Raw genomic sequence first — 21,377 nt, forward strand, 5'->3', positions numbered from 1 at the left:
GCCGTGGAGCAACTAAGCCCGTGTGCCACAACTACTGAGCCTGCACTCTAGAGCCTGCAAGACACAACTACTGAGCATGTGTGCCACAACTACTGAAGCCCACATGCCTAGAGCCTGTGCTCCGCAACAAGAGAAGCCACTGCAATGAGAAGCCTGCACACCACAACAAAGAGTAGCCCCAGCTCACCACAACTAGAGAAAGACCGTGCATAGCAACAAAGACCCAACGCAGCCCCCAAAAATAAAATAGAATAAATATAAAAAAATAAATTAAAAAAAAAAGAAGACATGGGTAAATTCCTTTGTTACCTTGGTATGGGAAAGACTTTCTAACTATGATTCAAACCCAAGGGCAATAAAAGATTATATAAAAATTAAAAGCAACATTTTGCATGGTGAAAAAATAGACAATGCCAAAAGACAACTGAGAAGCTGGAACAAAACATTTGTTACAAAGAGGTAATATCCAAGAATCTTAAAAATTGAGGGACAAAGAACCAAAAACCTAAGAGAAAAATGGGGGAAAATATGATTGATCAGTTCATTTAAAACATTAAAAAATGGACCTTAAATATTTGGAAAGATGTTCAAACTAACTCATAATTAGAGAAGTGTAAATTAAAACACATTGAGATACCATTTCTCATCTATCAGACTAGCAAAGTTAAACAGTGTGGTAAACATTTGCTGAGCCTGGGGAGAAACAGACACTCCCATATATAGCTGGTGACTACAACTCTTCTATATGGGAATTGGACAACATCTAAAAAAAAGTCTACATTTGCACTTACCCTTTGACCCAGCAGTCTCACTTTTAGGGACCCACCCTGGAGGTTGCCTCCAACAGCATGAATAGGTATTATATATATGCACAGGGTTGTTCATTGCATCATTGTTTATAATTGCAAATTTTGGAATGCCCATGACCTTAGTCCCCATGCATGAGGGATTATTTGAATAAACTGTGGTATGTCCACACAGTGGAGTACTATGAAGTTGTGAAAAAAGAATGAGTGCGGTCTCTATGAACTGATATGGAATAATTTCTAGGCTATATCGTTACATAAAAACAGCAAAGTAAAAGACGAAAGGTTTATACACTCTGAAGAGAAACCAGAGGACTTCCCTGGTGGCGCAGTGGTTGAGAATCTGCCTTCCAGTGTGGGGAAACACGGGTTCGATCCCTGGTCAGGGAACTGGATCCCGCATGCATGCTGCGGCTGGGAGTTCACATGCCACAACTAAGGAGCCCGTGAACTGCAACTAGGGAGCCTGCCAGCCGCAACTAAGTAGCACATGTGCCATAACTAAGGAACATACGTGCTGCAGCTAAGGAGCTGGTGAGCTGCAACTAAGGAGCCCGTGAGCTGCAACTAAGGAACCCGCCTGCCACCACTAAGACCAGGAGCAACCAAAATAAAGAAATAAAATAAACAAAATAAAAATTTAAAAAAAAACCAGCAAAGTACAAAAGAGTATGTATTGTACGCTACTCTTCATGTAAGAAAGAAGGGGATATCTGCTCATTTTTACAGAAGAAATACAGGAAGGATAAATCAGAAACTAATTGGTTACCTTCAGGGAGTGGGGAGGAACAGGGTGGGAAGAATGAAAAAAATAGGTACAGTGCAGTAGGGTTGAGGGTTGAGCAATACTTCCATTTGAATATACCTTCCATTTGAGTATACCATTTGAATAGCTCTGACTCTTAAACTATGGTAATGTTTTATATTCCCCAAATGTAAATAATTAATTAAAATTAATCCACGTGTGGAAGGTACCCAAAATAGAATACAAACAGTAACAACTGACCCTAACCATATTACAAATGAATAATATTACCACACTGAAGGGAGAGGGGACGACAAGAATTAACCAAAGTACCTTTGGAAAACATTGACTAGACACTGTAAAGCTAAACAAAAAAGAACTGTACACAAATCCTATACTCTGTATAATAAATTTTTTTCTCACAGAGGTAGGAATTAGCAATTCTGGAATTTATATATATATATATATATATATATATTTATATATATATATTTGCACACATACTTACATACATAGTGTTATATATATGGTGTGTATACATACACACACTGATATTAAATAAATAAGTAAATGTGGCTAATTTGAGCCAGATTTTTTTTCACTGTTGGAAAATGTAGTTACAAATAAGGAAAGAGGAGTGGCTAGAATATACCCTGTGGTTTTGGGCTGGAATTGGGAGTATCAGTATGAATTCATGATTTTTACACAGATGTATAGATACAGAAATAGATACAGAAATAAATGTGGGTGTGTATATGCGAGCATACATCCATATCTTTCCTAATTGTCCACTGAGAGAACCTAGAAGCAATGAATCCCCAATAGCAATGAGCAAACCTAGTGCCCAGATATTGATTTCCAAATACCACTTTCTAATAAAGGAACCAGAGTTCCTTGGAGAAATGGTTGATTCCAGGGCTGGGTCAAGAAAAATACAAGACGAACCTGGAGCATCTTGTGGTACCAGATAGTAAGAAAGTGCTCCAAAAAATTATAGAGGTGTGTTAGAAGGATGCTGGAGACAGCGTGAAGAAGGCTCAATGGCCAAAGCTGGAACAATTTGAGCAAGAAAATAAATAATGATACTATTGGATTACATCTGATAGAATAAATATCCATGAGTCCATGCTGATATATATAGATAAATGGGAGAGAAGGGACTTGTATTACAATGGAATTCCAATTAATAAGTATAGATGGAATGATGGAAATAAAAAAATCACCAGGGCTTCCCTGGTGGCGCAGTGGTTGAGAATCTGCCTGCCAATGCAGGGGACACGGGTTCGAGCCCTGGTCTGGGAAGATCCCACATGCCGCAGAGCAACTAGGCCCATGAGCCACAATTACTGAGCCTGCGCGTCTGGAGCCTGTGCTCCGCAACAAGAGAGGCCACGATAGTGAGAGGCCTGCGCACCGCGATGAAGAGTGGCCCCCGCTTGCTGCAACTGGAGAAAGCCCTCGCACAGAAACGAAGACCCAACACAGCCATAAATAAATACATTTTTTAAAAAATGCATTTAAAAAAAAAATCACCATTAGGCAAATACAAGAGTAATAACTATTGCAGGCAAGAACCACTAAATTTAGCGGGTAGAAGTATGATGAGAAACGGAAAATTTGCATAATTTCAAAGTATTTCCATTCAAGATACTTTTTAATTGTAAAAGGAAAAATTGTAACTTTACAGTGCAGAAACCCAGCAGACTCCACCTTAACCAAATGATCAAGGTTAACATCACCAGTAATAAGATAAATCAACATCACATACCCCCTGATATGATGTGCTGAGAAGGGTACAACCATTTCTGGGTATTCTTGTGAAAAATGCATAACCTAAGTCTAATCATGAGAAAACGTCAGATGAACCTAAATTGAGGTACATTCTACAAAATAACTGACATTTCTAAAATGTCAAAGTCGTGAAAGATGAAGATTGAGGAACTGTCACAGAGTAGAGGAGCCTAAGGAGACCTGGAAACTAAATGCAGTGTGGGGTCCTGGATGGGATCCAGGACCAAAACAAGGATATTTGTGGTGAAATGGCACAATTTGAATAAGGTCCATAGATTAGTAGTATTGTACCAGTGTTTATTTCCTGGTTTCTAATAGTTGTGCTATTGGTTATGTAAGATGACAGAAGTAGAGGAAGCTGAGTAAAGAGGAACTTCTTTTTTTTTTTACTTTTCTATAAGTCTAATCTTTTTCGAAATAAAAAGCCAAAAAAGTAAAAATAAGAGAATTCTTCTAAAATAATTCCTCCTCTGTGAGTATTCACACATTTCTACCTTTTATGTTGTTCTAAGCAAACATCTCCTTTTTATAGTATTAACCATGACTTCATAGAACTCGGAAAACATCTCTTTTGTTGTTGCCAAACAAAGGAAATAGGGGGAAAAAATCAAACGCAGAATATAGGATATTCAGTTTGCACACCCATTATCCAAAATAAAACGTCATGAAGGAACTCCTCTGGCTTTTTCTCTTTAGCATAGCACTGAACCCAGCCACACAAGTGTGGGTCTACCAGAAGAAGCTGTATGTCCAAAAAAGTGCCTCCTCACTTATGTAGTGATGTAATTTCATTGGTTCTCTTTCACCAGAACAAAAATGTCTTTTTCTGTTTACTGTATCATGCATAGCTATCTTCACACCTAGAAATACTGTTGGTCATTACATTCCCACCTTGTGGTTGATGACACATTTTACTCTGCAGCCTGTTTTAATACCAAGTATAAAAAGTTTATACTTGTTCCTATCTTCAGCTTTTGTAAGAATATACTACTGTGTCATTTGTGTGTTCTTTTCAGATTATGCAAATTCTGCATCTTTAGCAGTTTGTGATTGAAGTAACTATTATATCTTTAAGATTTAATATTTAATCTATGAAAATAATAGCTCTAGAATTTTGACTCTTACATGTCGATTATTATGACATGTAAAATTTGGTAACTGATTCTTCAGCACTGGTACTTTGGCCATATTTAAATTAAGGTTTAAAACTAAATATAAGGTTTAAATTGACACATAAGGTTTAAAATAAGGTAATTTCATTAGATACATCATGCTTTTTTGAGCATTCACCCACTTATCAGGTGTTTATAAAGCACTTTTCTTGGAGAAGTGTATAGTAATGATCCAGCTATATATATCAATACAATGCCTAGGCCTTCATGGAGCTTACATTTTATTGTATGTGAGGACCATGTGAACTAATTTTGAAAATGACTGCTGCTGGGTTTTTACATTGAGCTGCTTTACATGTTAGAAAGTCATTTAATCACATAGTGAGTTGTAAGTAACTTACTAGAGAATAACATTTTGCTTGTTAAATTTCTTTAAATCTTGGAGATTTTCTCCTTTCCTGCAAGCTCTGTTTTCACTTTGAAATATTTAGTAGTATATGGAATATAAAAGCCCTGCTTTCTGCCAGAACAAGCTTGTTTTTCAACACTGAGGCATTTTCTTTTGGTCTACAGATGTTGGCTGAACAGGCGTCAGATCGATGGCTCTTTGAATAGAACTCCCCCTGAGTTCTATGACCGAGTGTGGCAGATCCTGGAGCGCACACCCAATGGAATCATTGTAGCCGGAAGGCATTTGCCCCAGGTACAGCCCCACTGTGTTTGTGTCAGTAAAGGGACTTCTAAAGGGACCTCAAGGAGCAGAGAGTTCTTTCCTTCTCTGCTTCGAAAATAACTTTTCTACTTATTCCATTTTCTAAGAGTATTTAAAGTAGGGTTATCCAGATACCTGAAGGGAGAAAATAAGTCTGGTCAATTGGATTGGAAGTAGTTTTTCCCAATCTGAGTTCTTTTTATTTTTCAATTTTAGTGTTCCTCTATAAAAAAGCCTTGCTTTACAAATGGATATTTTGCTTGAAAGTTGTATTCAATAAAAAAAAAAATTTGTTTTATCATATTTCAGATGTTTCAAGGAAGTTCTCAGTTTAAAGACACCGTATGGTCAAACCTTTTGCCAAGCAATCTATCCTTCCTTTATTTGCTTATTAGTGAATTTAGGGTTTCTTATATTGACATTACTGAGTGGTGGTATTCCTTCACCACCAACTGTAATGGGCCAGTGCTGGGGGACCTCACAAACAGGAAAACATACATTCAAAAGACAGAACCAAATCAGTCTTAAGAAACAAGGTGACTTAGTAATGCTGTGGATAAGGAAATTACTAGTTAAGAACTGCACTGAATGTGAAAAGTACAGTAACTTTTTAGGTCATTAGACAATCACTTTTTTAATTGAGATGTAACTTACCGTTGGTCCGAATGAATTAGTGTTCCCTCCTTTAGATGGTTTCCCAAGTTATATAAACTGGCCTGCCTCTTTGATTTAATTATTTTATTTAATCCTGACACCTAAATCATTGTGCTTATGCACAAACGGGAATAATTAGGCCTTCAAGAAATGGAGTACTGTATCTGTTTATAGTGTTGAAACATCAAACAAATTATTCTTGATGAAGGTCTTTATACAAAGTATTCTTTTTTTATTGAAGTATACTTGATTTACAATACTTGTTTCAGGTGTACAACATAGTGATTCAATATTTTTATAAATTATACTCTATTTAAAGTTATTATAAAATATTGGCTGTATTCCCTGTGCTGTATAGCAGGGGTCCCCAAGCCCTGGGCCACAGAGCGGTACTGGTCCATGGCCTGTTAGGAAGTGGGCTGCACAGCAGGAGGTGAGTGGCGGGCGAGCAAGCAAGTGAAGCTTCATCTGTATTTACAGCCGCTCCCCATCGCTCGCATTACCTCCTGAGCTCCGCCTCCTGTCAGATCAGCAGCGGCACTAGATTCTCATAGGAGCGTGAACCCTGCTGTGTACTGCACCTGCGAGGGATCTAGGTTGCGTGCTCCTTATGAGAATCTAATGCCTGATGATCTGAGGTGGAGCTGAGGCAGTGATGCTAGCACTGGGGAGTGGCTGCAAATACAGATTATCATTAGCAGAGAGGTTCGACTGCACAGAGACCATAATAAATCAGTTGCTTGCAGACTCATATCAAAACCCTACAGGGAGTGTGGCAAGTGAAAACGAGCTCAGGGCTCCCACTGGTTCTGCATTATGGTGAGTTGTATAATTATTTCATTATATATTACAATGTAATAATAATAGAAATAAACTGCACAATAAATGTAATGTGCTTGAATCATTCCAAAACCATCCCCCCCACCCCCACCCCTCTCCGTAGAAAAATTGTCTTCCATGAAACCAGTCCCTGGTGCCAAAAAGGTTGGGGACCACTGCTATATAGTGTATACTTGTAGCTTATTTATTTTATACATAGTTTGTACCTTGTAGTCCCTTACCCCTATCTTGCCCCTCTCCTCTTCCCTCACCCCACTGGCAACTACTAGTTTGATTTCTATATCTGCGAAAATAAAATATTCTTAAATACACACACCCATACTCATTTTGTTTATATGTACATAGAGTATTTCTGAAAGGACCCACGAGAAATTGGTAGCGTTCTAGTCTTTGCCTTTGGGAAAAGGAACTGTGGTCTGGGGGGACAGAGCAGCTTTTCACTGAAAACCCTTTTTAACCTTTCAGAATTTGAACTTGTGAATCTATTATTTATTTTCAAAAATGAATAAGAACTTTTTAAAAGTATTCTTTATGCTATTAACAAAACTGTTGAGTGGTTCTTGTCGGCTGCCAGTATAGGTGCTCCAGCCCTTTCCCACATGCTCTGTGACTGTTGTATGGGGCAGCTCTGTCTCCTGTGGGTGGGGAGCTGGCCTCTACTGTTCGTGTCCTGCTTCTTCTGCTAGGCCTTGTGTCCGTGTACAGTGGACTCTGGCAATGTTTTGTTAGCTTCTTTCCCAACCCCTGCTAATACCTACCAGATATTCTTTTAATTGTCTAATTGCCTAGGCCAGTTACATTTAGTATTTTCTCCATGCTAACAACAACTACATGTTAAGTATTTTTATGTGCCAGGCACTTTTCTAAGTGCTCCTTTAATCCTCACAACAGTCTTTTGAGGTAGGTACTTTATTGTTACTGTTTGACAGATGAGGAAACTAAAGCACAGCTAAGTGGTTTTTCCAAGGTCACACATCTAGGAAGTAGCTGACCCAGAGTGCAACCTCCTTCCCCAGCAATTTGACTTCTGAGCCTTTTCTCTTAACTTCTCTGCTACAGTTGCCACTTCTTTCAGAGATTGGAAAATAAGGCAGCCTTGATGTCTCTTCTCTAGGTTTAACTATCGTATTGCACACTAGCTAGGTTGACTTTTCAAATGAGATATATTAAAAGGAAATTGATGTGAACCCATGACAAGTTCTTCTTTTTCTTCTGTAACCCCATTAGTCTCATTGCTAGACATCTAAACAGTTATAATTACAGGCATATCTCAAATATTGCAGGTTTGGTTCCAGACGATTGCAATAAAGCAAATTACATAAAATTTTCTGGTTTTCCAGTGCATATAAAAATTATGTTTACACTATACTGTAGTCTACTAAGTGTGCAATAGCATTATGTCTAAAAAAACAATGTACGTACCTTAATTAAGAAGTACTTTATTGCTAAAAATTGGTAACCGTCATCTAACAACACAGGGTTGCCACAAACCTTCAATTTGTAAAAAAAAAAAAAAAAATCTGCAAAGTGCAGTAAAGTGAAGCACAATAAAACAAGGTATGCCCGTACCCTGTTGAACAACCAGCTTCATTTTCCCCTAATTAGGTACTACCTGTAAACATTAACATTATGTTGGATTGTATTGAATACAGAATACAATAGATGGACCACACTGAATATAGGACTGAGGCATTATTATACCAAGCAGAATAACACTGCTGTCATTTGATTGAAAGGAGACATTTCTGCTGGGTCCCATTTTGAGTAGTACGTAGATAGACATTGTTCTGAGGCTGTGATTAAGTTCACTGTAAATCATCACTGAGGTAAAAGCAAATAAGTATGACTCATCATCTCTGCATCTCTGGTAATAATTCTGGGGACTCCATCTGCTTTCCACCATACGAGCCTAGCATTTAGAGCCTTTCCTTCCATCCTTTGAAGATTATCTACCATGCCCAGATTTGGTTCAGATTTGAGTTTATTTTCTGCTTTCATTTGGTTTGTGGAATGTGAATGGAAGATTTTGCAATACTCTTGTCTTAAATGAAATATAAAGAGTAGAGTAGAGAACATTTTTTTTGTTTTGCTTTTTTCTGCACATAATGTTGTTTCACTTATTTGCATGCATTTTTATGCTGCCAGCCCAGAAAGGACCTGACACAGAAATGATGTTAATTTAATAGCAGGTGACTTACATGCTGAAGTCTGACAGCAAGCATAATAACTTCTTGTGTTAATTCTGAAAGCAATATGTACTCTTATTTGTTGTCTCAATTTTTGGCTGTTCTGTTTGTGTATTGAAGTGGTTTTCTAATATTGTCCCTTTTCCCTAAAAACATTAATATAGTAAAGACAACTACTAAAACCAAGAGGTTTAATTTATCACAATAGTCAGCTGGTTGGCTTCAGTAATTTGACATATATAAAATCCGATAGTCATATAGCTGAAAATGCTCTATGAGGTTTTGTAGAAGCTGAAAACGATTATTGACTAGAAAATGAAATTTTCCTATTAAGTGGGAACCAGGAAATAACAATGCAGCATATTAATATTGCGTTATTTCTTTCAGCAACCAACCCTGTCAGATATGACCATGTATGAGATGAATTTCTCTCTCCTTGTTGAAGACATGTTGGGAAATATCGACCAGCCAAAATACAGACAGATAGTTGTGGAGGTTTGTATTTTAAAATGTAGATTGCTGAAGAAGTGCTTTCTATCTGTTCCCCGAAAACTAGTATAAGGAAACTGCCCAAGAGACCAGGAATTCCACTCCTCACCTAACCCAAATCTCCAGTTGAGTCCTGGAGAAGATGGCCATCCCTGACCCAAGTTGAAGCACATGAACAATTCAAACATCTTCAATCCATCAGGGTGGAAAGGCTAACTGCCCAACTTTCTCAGCTACACACTCACCCCCACAGTAAGTGCATCAACGATACCATGAAAGAGAGGAAGTGACCTTTTTCTATTTGTCTTTTTTTTTTTTTCTGTTTACAGAAATAACTCATGACTATTATACAAAATTTCAATAGTTCAGAAAATGATAGAAAAGAAAGCCAAAAATGTCTCTATATCCACTAACAATAGATTGTCACTATTATTTTGAGGGACACCTTTCTAGACATCTCTCTGTGAACAGAGAAGGCGTGTAATTTTGTGTATCATCATTGCTCCATATAAAGTTAAATGCTAGCATACACACACGTGCATGTGCATGTGTACACATATTTTTTTGCCATTTTAAAACATTATATCAAATACATAGAGAGAAAATAAATAAATAAATAAATAAATAAATAAATAAATAAATAAATAAATAAATAAATAAATAAGAAAAAAGAAAAAAAATACATAGAGAATCCCTCAAATGAATGGATATAATTTATAGCTCATCCTCACTTTGTCTGTTTCTCTGGGAATGTCTCCATCAGACTTTGTGTTTCTTGAGGGTGGGTAATATGTCTTATTGATACAGAAGCTCTCAGTGAGTGCTGAACTGGATGTGGCACCTCCTAAAATCCCCGTCTAAAGACGGGGTTTTTAGAAGGGTGAATGCCTTCCTTGTGCTGTTAACCTTTTGGTATCTTGTGCCCATAGTTATCTCTAAAATAAAGTCATTCTCTTTGCAGAAGAAATCTACATTTAGTACTTGAGCAAAACTTCGAATTCTTTTGACTAAAGCCCTGCGCCAAGGTCTCCCACATTGTGACCCCTGGATTTTTCTGTTTCCTTTGGTTCTTTCCGGTTCTGTTTGGGAAGCATTTCAATAAAATACATGCAGAAAGATTCCCAAGTTGGGGATTATGAGGCCATAATTCCATGTCCAACTTAGGAGCCATAATCATTATGAGAAAGTCTTTACCAAGCATTGTATACTCAGATACAATCTTTGCATATTAGTTTGTCATATAAAATGAACATTACTACTTAGATAAATGTATAGGGTAGCCAAAGAATAGGATGATGCCTTAAACTAAGATAGCTTATACAAACCAAATAGTACTCATGTCATAGTCAGAGTTAAGTATATTGTTTAAAACATAACTGTCCCCTGAAAAATACTATGATGTCACAGAATTATACTCATTTTGGGGTGCTAGACTCCAAGTCATTTGATCCTGAGCCTAGATCCAGAATCTCCACTGAACTCATCTGCCTTCTCTGGCTTTGTTGCCTACCACCTCTTCCGAGGCAGCCTCTGCTCCACTGGATACTGTTCTGGTGTCTTACCACCAAGGATTAAGGCCTGAAGACCAGAAAGAGTTCAGACACTTTGGGTGAATAGGGCACTATGTACTGTTGACAGGATTAAAAAAGTCATTTTTCTAAGTCATTAGTTTTATTTAAGTGACTAAAAAACATTTCCATACAGCTACAGGGATACATACAATGAAAAAAAAAGTGAGGTTTCCAAACAGAACTCATGCTACTAATTGGCAAGATTAGGAAGATTCCATCCGTGGATGATCCTAAAGCCTCTCATTGTACAGAACACACTGTGGAATATGAGGACCATACATCAGTCTGAGTAAAGAATGAAAACATATCCAGACTGTGTCGCTTTTATGGTTCATATAATTGGCTTTCAATGTGTCTGTCTCTTCTAGTTACTAATGGTTGTATCCACTGTACTGGAAAGAAACCCTGAGCTAGAATTTCAAGACAAAGTAGATCTAGACAAACTGGTGAAAGAAGCATTTCATGAATTTCAAAAAGATGAGAGTCAACTAAAAGAAGTTGAAAAAGAAGTAAGTAGACAAAATAGCTTTTTGTAGAATTGTTTTTTTGTCTCTATTCTTCAAAATATCCCTAATCTCTTATCATTTAACTTATGAAACAGATTTACGGAGTACAAAATAGAGTACTTGAGAGGCAGAGGGAAGTCTGATTTATTTAAGGAATTAATGTTACTTTTTAGTTAATTACTAGTCAATTCAGCTATGAAGTTCTAACTAAAAAGAAATCTAAGAAGAGATAAATTTTCCTTTTTATAGTTAGCAGTTAAAATGTGTTTTACCAGAAAAGAGCCATAGATTCCAGAAGTCTATAAAATTAAATTCTGGGGAGGATGGGAATGAGTAACAGACTACACTGGTGCTGTGTACTACCTAATATAGTCCCTTCCAGGCTCTCTGTTTAATATTTTATGCTTGTCAGTAAAAAGGTTCCCTAAGTAAATAAAAATTATCAGCAAAGAGGAGAATACTAAAAACGTCTGTCTTTGCTTTATATGCTGAGAAGACACCTCAGGAAAATAAAAGAAAAACTCAAGAAGCTCATCTTTTCCATGAGGAAATATTTCTGTGAATTTATTTTTCCCTCTAGGCTGACACTGACTTTACCTGTCAACTCTTTACCAACAAAAAAATCAAACAACTTGCTTATTGTTTTCCTTCGTAGGATGACATGACTTCCTTTTACAATACTCCCCCCCTGGGAAAAAGAGGAACATGCAGCTATTTGACAAAGGTCGTGATGAATTTGCTGCTGGAAGGAGAAGTCAAGCCAAGCAATGATGACCCATGTCTGGTTAGCTAGTGAGGAAGGTGTTAGAGACTCTGTTGAGGCAGGTTTTCCAGAAGTGTGTGAAGTTTGTGTTGAAGCTTAATCAAGGCAGCCGTTAATGTGTGGGCTGATCATGCTGGTGAGTGGTTGCCACACCCTTGGCAGAGTTATTGGACCTCTTGCATGCCATGAGCAATCTGATGGTAAGAACTGCTTATAATCAAGTGAAAATAAGTTATCATGATTATGCCCACTACAATAATAATCTTTACTGAACAATAGTAATTGTTTATGAATTGAAAGTTCACCACTGCATGTTTTATGATTACACAGCTCCTCAAAATGAGTCTTTGCACTTTGGACTAAATTCCCACCTTACTGCCAATTAAATGAATTTCCCAACTAATTATGCGTACTAGGAATGAAAATATGTGGAAAGGTAAATTTTTTTAAGTGGCATTATAGTGCTAGAAAAAGATACCAGTATGCATCTTAAAAGCAAAATCATCCAGCTGATATTTTGATTCTCAAACTGCATTATTGATAACATTTTAGTATACAGAGCTATTGTACAATTTTTGCCTTGTAAACATGATTGTGGTTTTGTATTTGTGCTAACTGTAGTGGTTGAACTAAAATAATAAATCTATGCCTGATCAAATATTTTCTTTGTGCCCTTACTAAAAACAGAATTTAAGTAAGATTATTCAGAAGTGTGGACTGTTAACCTAGTTTGTACTCATAAAAAACAAAATTAAAAGTCATTAAATTTTATTTCTGAATTAATGAATATATCTGGATACATTCTTTGTTCCCATTTTTCACAGTATGAAGTTTATTACTCCTGAATATTTTCATTTAATTGATCAGGAGATGAAATGGAAGAGAATCTATGGTACCTACAATTACACATATTTTGTTACCAAATTTACTTAAGCAAATGTCAATAAAAATATAAAGTAGATTAAACATTTAAATTTTATGAATTTATTTCCTTACTGAATATTACAGTGAAGCCCATTAATTTGAGCCCTGGCCCCAAAGAGAGTCATTTTTCCGACCAGTCTTATTATTGAGTTTCACCTGAGAAGTCAAACTTGTCACAAAAAATGCAGCCCATTTGTAGAGTCTTGAAAGGATCTAAGAAAGAAAGGACAAAGTAGCTTCAGTGACAAGTCAAATTGATATCAAATAAATGGATGCAGGAGCACATGAAAAAATCTGAAGAGTCAGGCACATTCCTCATAACTTTGAGGTACACTGCCTAGATCCTGCATAAGAAATCATACGTGTGCAGGTTGGCAAAATTGAGAAAAATGAGGTAAAAATCTGACCAAATAGAACTTTTTTTTTTTTCGGAAATCAAGGAGAAAAATAACATCTATTCAGAACCTGTTATGTATTAAGTGTTTCACGTGAATTATAATATCAAATTTTCATACTGATCATATGAAATAGAAATTGTTATCCCAGTTTTACAGGTAAGAATACTATGGTCCATATTATGTAATAAATTCTTCCACTTGTAATATGAAAAGAATTCAGATTTCTGTATGTCATTACAGAATCTATGTACTTCTCACTAGTCTACCCCAGACTGATTTTTCTTCCCTCTAATGTGATTGTAGTCTTAGATTGCCACATTTCCTGGTAAAACCTACTAGGGAGAAGCCAGTAACAGTTGATTCAGGCTATGGGGGATGATTTAGTTTAGGAAGAGTTCTCCTTGCTTCTTCAGGAATTCTGGCCTAAGGCTATCTTATCTGATTGCACTATCTTTGATTCCAAACCAATCACTGGCTTCTGTCCAGAACCATGATCTTACTGGATTACAAACCACTTTTGAAAGCCTCCAGATAAATGCTATAAGCGCTCATTGCCCACTGACAATTCCTCACTAGTCAGTCAATTTGAGTTTTCCCTTTGACTCAGAGCATGAATCTGGCTCTGAAAAAAATTCCAGTAGTAACATAAATAATAGGAAATAAAAGTGGTATCACTGAAATAATTGTTTTATCTCTAATGATCAATAATTTGAAAGAGCTAGAACAATTTATATTTGGCATTGTGGATGCATTTGAGTACTAAAGTCAGTCAAACTGTACAGTCTTTTCTCAGTGGCCACAGGAAATTTGTTCCGGGACTCCCCATGGATATCAAAATCCATGGATGCTCAAGTTCCTTATATAATGGCATAGTATTTACATGACCTACATACGTCCTCCTGTACACGATAAATCATCTCTAGATTACTTACAATTCCTAATACAATGTAAACGCTGTGTAAATTGTTGCCAGTGCGCTGCAAATTCAAGTTTTGCTTTTTGGAACTCTCTGAAATTTGTTTTTCTGAATATTTTTGATCCATGATTGATTGGTTGAAATTGTGGATGCAGAACCCATTACACGTACACACACATGCAACATATATATCTATCACATTGTATTATTTGTGAACTCTGTATGTTTGCTATATAAAAATGCATCTTTTTTGAGTGACAAAAAAAGAGCTTGTTCTGTTGTTACATATTTGATTCTTTTCCTTAACATAAAAAAAAATGCAGCTAATGGCGCTTTATTATTCACCTTGAAGAAGTACTGAAGATTAATTAGATTTGCATGAAATAATCTGAACTCCTTAAAAAAACAATAATAAATAATATTTCAGTGGGGAAAATTAATATGCACATAGCATGCATATATTAAATGTATTTACATAGATTCAATTCCTATTTATATATGTATATATGTTGAATTTATATTTATACATATATTTAATTTTTTCTTCAAAAACACACACATACAGATTGGCCTTTCTTTGTTTGCTTATTTACAATAGTGAAAATACTTCAAGGAACTCCTTTGTGAATTTTGCAGCTCTTTGAGGAAATATCCATTTAAAATGTCTGGAATGTGTGTTAAGAAAAAGAAATGACTTTACATTTTCTTGAGAAGAAAAAATTTCACTATGCACAAAATGGCTTAGAGTAATATAGATGGTTTTTTCACTGTATTCTTTTCTCCCCACCCCCCCATATGCAAATTCAGAAAACAGGTAAAATATGAGCATGGCCATTACTTAAAATATGGCTTATATTTCAATGTAAGTTTTCTTGTAATATTATGGTTAAAGAGGAAAGTAACTTGAATTGAAATTGATAATTTGGTTACTTCCATCCTGCTTTTAGGTTTGTGCATCCAGAAAAAAAACAAATGCTGCTTCTCTTTTCTTTCCTTCTTTTTTTGTTTTTTTTTTGTTGTTGTTGTTTTTGTTGCTCAGTAATGCATCATATTTGTTTATTTTTTCTTTTTACCTTTTGACCCCTTTCACCCATTTCTCTCACCCCCAGCCCCTTACCTCTGGCAGCCATCAATCTGTTCTCTGTATTTATGATCTTGCTTATTTTTTTTAGATTCCACATGTAAGAGAGGTCATATGGTGTCTTTTTCTTCCTCTGTCCGACGTTTTTCACTTAACATAATGCCCTTGAGTTCCATCCGTGTTGTAGCAAATGACAAGATTTCATTCTTTATGGCTAATATATAGTGGAATATTTCTTTATCCATTCATCCATCAATGGACACTTAAGTTGTTTGCATATCTTGGCTACTGTAAATAATGCTGCAGTGAATATGAGGGTGCAGATATTTTTTCAAGTTAGTATTTTCGTTTTCTTTGGGTAAATACTCAGAAGTGGAATTGCTGAATTGTATGATGGTTCTATTTTTAATTTTTTGAGAAACTTCCATACTGCTTTCCACAGTGGCTGCACCAATTTACATTCCCGCCAACAGTGCATTAGGGTCCCTTTTTCTCCACACCCTCACCAATACTGGTTATTTCTTTTTTTATATAATAGTCATTCTGGCAAGTGTGAGATAATTTCTCATAGTGGTTTTGATTTGCATTTTCCTGATGATTAGTGATGTTGAGCATCTTTTCATGTACCTGTTGGTCATCTATATGTCTTCCTTGGGAAAATATCTCTTCAGATCTTCTGCCCATTTTTTAATTGAATTTTTTTTGTATGAGTTTTTTATATATTTTGGGTATTAGTCCCTTATAAGATATATGATTTGAAAATACTTTTCTCCCATTCAGTAAGTTGTCTTTTCATTTTGTTGATGGTCAAGAACATCTTAAGGAGAGGGATATGGCAAAGAAGATAATACTTGATATATTAAGAGAGTTTATGAAAAGATAATGAAGCAGCTAGTTTATAAAACAAGCATAAAAAAACTTAAACATGAGACCCATGGAGAGAATTGAGGACTGACAGTTCATAGCTAGGGCAACTGGAAATAAAAAAAAAAAAAACCTTGAAATATTTAATATTTGCTGAAATATGGAGGAAAAGGAACTATGTTGTATTTTTAAGAAAAGAAGTCCGATTAGCTGAGCAGAGTTGCCAGGAATTGGCCACTGTCTTAGCTGAAATCAAACAAACATCATTTGCAAATGCATATATGAGTTTTAGCTTCCTGCTTAAATGTAACATATGCAGAATTCTGAAGTTTTCCACTACTGAAGGCATTCAGAATCTGTGACATATGTATCGAGTTTGTGTTTTCATGAAATTCAAAATTTGTTGTTCTGAAAGATATTTTGGGATCAATAAATCTTGATATTCCCTCTACAGAAGCCAATGTCTGTTTTCTAATTAGGAAAGAAAAAAATAATAAGAATTAGAACACAGAACTCATGAATTTTAGAAGCCTCATTTGGCCTACAGAACCAAAATGTTTTAACAGCTGTACTAGAGACTGACTGAAAATATTAGCACATTTATCCAGGCATGACAAGACTTAAATCTAATTTAAAGCTTCCTTTATCACAACGGCAGATTCACTGTGTAAGTTTATTGTACAAGCAATGTCTATTGGAAACTCCTCACTGAATGTCCAATTCAGCTACATTTCCAGAACATTTTAAGAAGCATGGTGTTTTCCAGATTTCCTTCTATTTTATTTAAGTTTGAAAAAGTCATATTTCAGTTTTAAAAAATCAGAGTGTGGGATCATCTTGATGTCATCTCCAATATGTGATAAGCTTGCAGTGCCTTACGGATACCAAACAACATTTATAGAATACCTGAATAAATTTAACTTTTCACCAGAACTCTAAAGATAAAGGTTCAGATAAAAGTACTTCATGAGCATGCATTTTAAATAGATGGTATATAAAAGTAGAAGAATCTACACAATGTGAAAACGTAGTTATAACAGCACAGAGAGACCACAGTTAAATCAAGGAGAGTCTGGAAGTATGGTAGTATGCAGCCGGATTCATAAAACTACTCTATCATCTCAGAAACTAAAAACGTGAATGGAAAATGAGGGAGAAAGGATTGGCAAAACAACGTCAGCAGCATTCAAACTAAGGAAGCAATACAACCTCATACTGTAAACTCTGAACAGCAGCAGGAAGACAAGACTCATAGGAATTTGTATTTGGCTCCTATCCTCTGGCCTCCCAGAAGCTGTACAGGGTGAGGACAAGGTCAGTAGATAAATTATGAAAAACCTAATGCGTTTGGAGGGAATCAGATGAGAGCTGAATCAGCATCTAAGGGAAAAGAAACAGAAAATGTCCTTCCAGGATGGAAGTTCTTCCCCCACCACACATAACACTGTCCCACATTATTCTCCAGCAGGACTATTGCCAGCCCACTTGACAGCTGTGTGAATTAGAAGAAGGCACCCTTTCTGAGCACACTCAGCCCTGTGAGCACAAGGTTTAGTACCTTTGTGCAAAGAAAAAGATCCTTTCTCTGAGTAGATACAGACCCATACTAAGCCTTGGACATGTAGCTCAGAGAGCCTAGCATAAACTGGATTTCAGCCCCCTGTTACCCTCTCAACTGGGCACCTTTGTACAGTGTGCAAACCACACAACTGCCACGGTCATGCTCCCCAAGGAAGGGAATAGCTACTAGGAGTGGGCATTTTGATTGTTTCATCTGAGAGATTGGCAAATCAGAGAGAGAACCACAGTGAATGCAAATGGAAAAGAAAAGAAACAGGGGTGGACAAGGTTGATCCAACCTAGAATTGGTATCTGTAGGTAGAGAAGGCTATGATTGGCACAGGAAAAAAAAAAAAAATTCAAAGATATGATAAAGTTTTCCCTAAATAAGGAAGAACTAAAAGATAAAGAGGATGCATCGTGTTTCAGAAAAATTTGATACAGAATGAACAACACTGAAATATCTTGGAGAAGTTACTTGGAGAAGTTCAGACCAAAAAAATCCCATCAGGTAGGGCTGAATTTCTCCACATCAGTTCAATGTCACACAAAAAGTGTGACCTAAGTTTTTTTCCCAGCCAGTTATAAAGGCAAATGAAGAATTCTTAAATAGGCAGTAACTCAGGAATCGTAACAACCATGAACCTTTCTTGAAAATAATATTTGACTAAATCCAGTCAATCAAGGGGATCAATGTGAAGAGTATAGTAATGGAGAAAACTTGATACATTAAAAACATAAGCATTAATCCATTAAAATATAAAATTAACTATGCAATTTGTATTTACAGAGAAGAATGTAAAGATGACTTGAAAGAAAAACTTCACAATTTAAAATAATATAACTAATGGACTGGGACAAAAATCCTAGAGCTTGCTGACAAAACTCAGTGGGGGCTGAGAAGGAAGTATGAGTGAGCTAATTCCCTTATCTTGCACAGCAAGATGTCAATATTCACTTCATGTTTTTAAAGTTAATAAATCAAGAAATAAAGTTTTTAAAAGTTTACCATTTGAAATACAAAAGTAATTTTAAATTACCAGAAGGTGGGGGGGTGTTCAGAAAATTGACCATATAGCACAAGATAGAAAACAAAAGAATAATGATAGATCCACTATAACTGCAGCTGTCTTCTTTACTATCAGACAGCATTGAATTAAAATTTTTAAAAAGCATTAAATCCATAACTAGAGTACAAGTGGCCTAACTCAATGTACAAAACAAAACACAGCATCATGGTAGAAATTGCTAGCTGTCCGTCAAAATCTATTCTTCACTTGCATAGTAACAATTATAGCTTGGCATATGGCTGCTCAGATTTGCCATACAGTCTATTCTCTCTCACAGTTGAGTGTGGCCTTGTGACTTCACGGGAATGTTCTCCAATGGGATGTGAGCAAAACTAATGAGTGCCACTTATAGGCCTGGCCCATAAACCTCCCTGCTTGCCCCTCCGTGCTCCTTCCCCGTTCCTGTGGGCTGGGATGACAATGACTACAGAGAATGTGGCAGCCAAACTGCTTCAGTCTCTTTCTAACTGTGCAGCAGTCTCTGCCCGTCCCCACCTCCCCAACACACTCTGCTTACTACAACAGCCATCGCTGACTACTGAGCCAGTGTTCTGTCCAGAGATAGAAACCATCCTGGTTATTTGGACAGAAAGAATGTAACACAAAGAATTGTTTAACCAGTGTAAGTATCAAGATACATAAAGCAAGTGTCTGAAAATGCAAGGAGAAACAAAAACGTAGACAAACTAAATCTACAGACAAATAATGATAGCATGGAACAGTATAATCACTAATACATAAATATTTAATTCCATATCCAAACAACTGAGATAACACCTTCTAGTTCCCCTAAAACATTTTGAAGTTGACCGAATTTGGGTTGCCAAAGAAAGCCTCCAAGCATTTCAAAATTAGAAATAGCAATGACTGCATTCTTTTATGTAAAGCAAAAGGGAAAAAACCAACCAAACAAACAAACAAACAAAAACCCTAGTTTCATAACCAAAATAGAAAAGAAAAAAGCCAGGCTCTTGGAAATTTTGAAATTCCTTTCTAAATTGAAACCAAAATTGAAATTTCAGAATATCTATACTAGAATCAAATTACTACATATAAGAAGGCTAAAACCACATTCAGACAAAAATTCATATTTTTAAACATAGTACTAAACAAGATAGAATGGAAATAAATGAATTAAATACTCATTGCCAGAAGTTTTAAAATAAAACATAAGGAAAGCACAAGAAAGAAAATGATAAAGTGAAACAAATTAATTCAAAAACAAAAACAATAAATCCAAAAGGTGGTTTTTTGAAGAAAACATTACATAGCTATATGACTCGTTAGCTTAATAGAGTAATAAAGGAGTCTAATAATAGCTTACATTTACTGAGCACTTAACATCCTAGGCACTGGGCTTAGTGCTTTATGTATATTAGCTCTATCTTATGAGGTAGGAACTATTGGTATCCTCCTTTTACATTATGAGGAAACTGAGGAACAGAGTTTAAGCATCTTATCCAAGGCCCCACAAATAGTGTCTGAACAGTCAGATTCCAGTTCACAATATTAACACTCAGAACGATGAAATAGTTATTTCACATATGCAGAGGACGTTTAAATGGAAAATTTAAATTTTTGATACATATTAACATTGTTCCATGACTGGTTTAAAGATGCTTCATGAAGAAACAAGCTCATCTATTTTTGAAGATTTGAGAAATCTGGGGTACGGTTAGGGACTCTCCTGCTGTCCCACAGCCCATATGCCCACTTTGCAACAGCATTGGTTCCTCTGTGATGCACCTTAGGAACAGCACAGTGGGAACCCAAGGGAGCAGTTTCCCTAAATGAGGGAGCTGGAACTCCTGCTGCTCCAAGAAGAACATTTACACTGGAACCTCGCTAATCCTCCTTCTTGCTTCAAAAAGATTACCTGAGGCATATCCATCTGATAGAAAAAGCAGGTCCCAGTTCCATCTTGTAGAACGCACTGAAGGGTACCAAATAAGCACGAAAGTTCACAGCGTGAGTGCATCTTACTCTTCTTTTGAGCCCACAGTAGAATGAGAATGAAGAAACTCGATAACATCAGCCACTCGCCATCAAGTGCCATCTTCCTGCGTTTGGTAGAGAAGTACAACGCGAGGTGGATAACTAACTCTCCCATCTTGTGCTCTCAGTATAGTGAACTACAGGGGCAGGTTTAAGTGGCAATTTTGGTTCAAATACCAGCTGAGCCACCAGTAGAGATGATCGGTTCAGAAGGGGTTTGGATCATTTAGAGAAGTGTTTGTTTTCTGAGCCTGAAAGTGGGTGCTATAATCAGAAATCCTTCATGCAACATGCATTTCTAGCTCTTCAGATTCAATTGTTTTTTGATGGAGATATTGCAAATTATGAAAGTACAGCTTATGACCTAGAAGTTTGGCAGTGCAATCAAGTTTTT

At 36.3% G+C, this 21,377-nt stretch overlaps 1 protein-coding gene across 4 annotated transcripts in view; it reads left to right on the forward strand.

Annotated features, from left to right (window-relative positions):
- The window catches only part of PHKB (phosphorylase kinase regulatory subunit beta), a 191,816-nt gene extending 178,983 nt beyond the window's left edge, over positions 1-12,833 (forward strand). For all 4 annotated transcript variants that reach the window (XM_082437693.1, XM_082437694.1, XM_082437695.1 and 1 more), the window contains 4 exons: positions 5,028-5,157; positions 9,234-9,341; positions 11,275-11,415; positions 12,068-12,833. In XM_082437693.1, coding sequence (XP_082293819.1) covers positions 5,028-5,157; positions 9,234-9,341; positions 11,275-11,415; positions 12,068-12,205 — 517 coding nt within the window. In that variant the 3' untranslated portion in view covers positions 12,206-12,833. The remainder of the gene's footprint in view (positions 1-5,027; positions 5,158-9,233; positions 9,342-11,274; positions 11,416-12,067) is intronic.
- The last annotated feature ends 8,544 nt before the right edge of the window (positions 12,834-21,377 follow it).

Source organism: Balaenoptera physalus (assembly GCF_965194825.1).
Source record: "Balaenoptera physalus genome assembly, chromosome: 19".
NCBI lineage: Eukaryota > Metazoa > Chordata > Mammalia > Artiodactyla > Balaenopteridae > Balaenoptera > Balaenoptera physalus.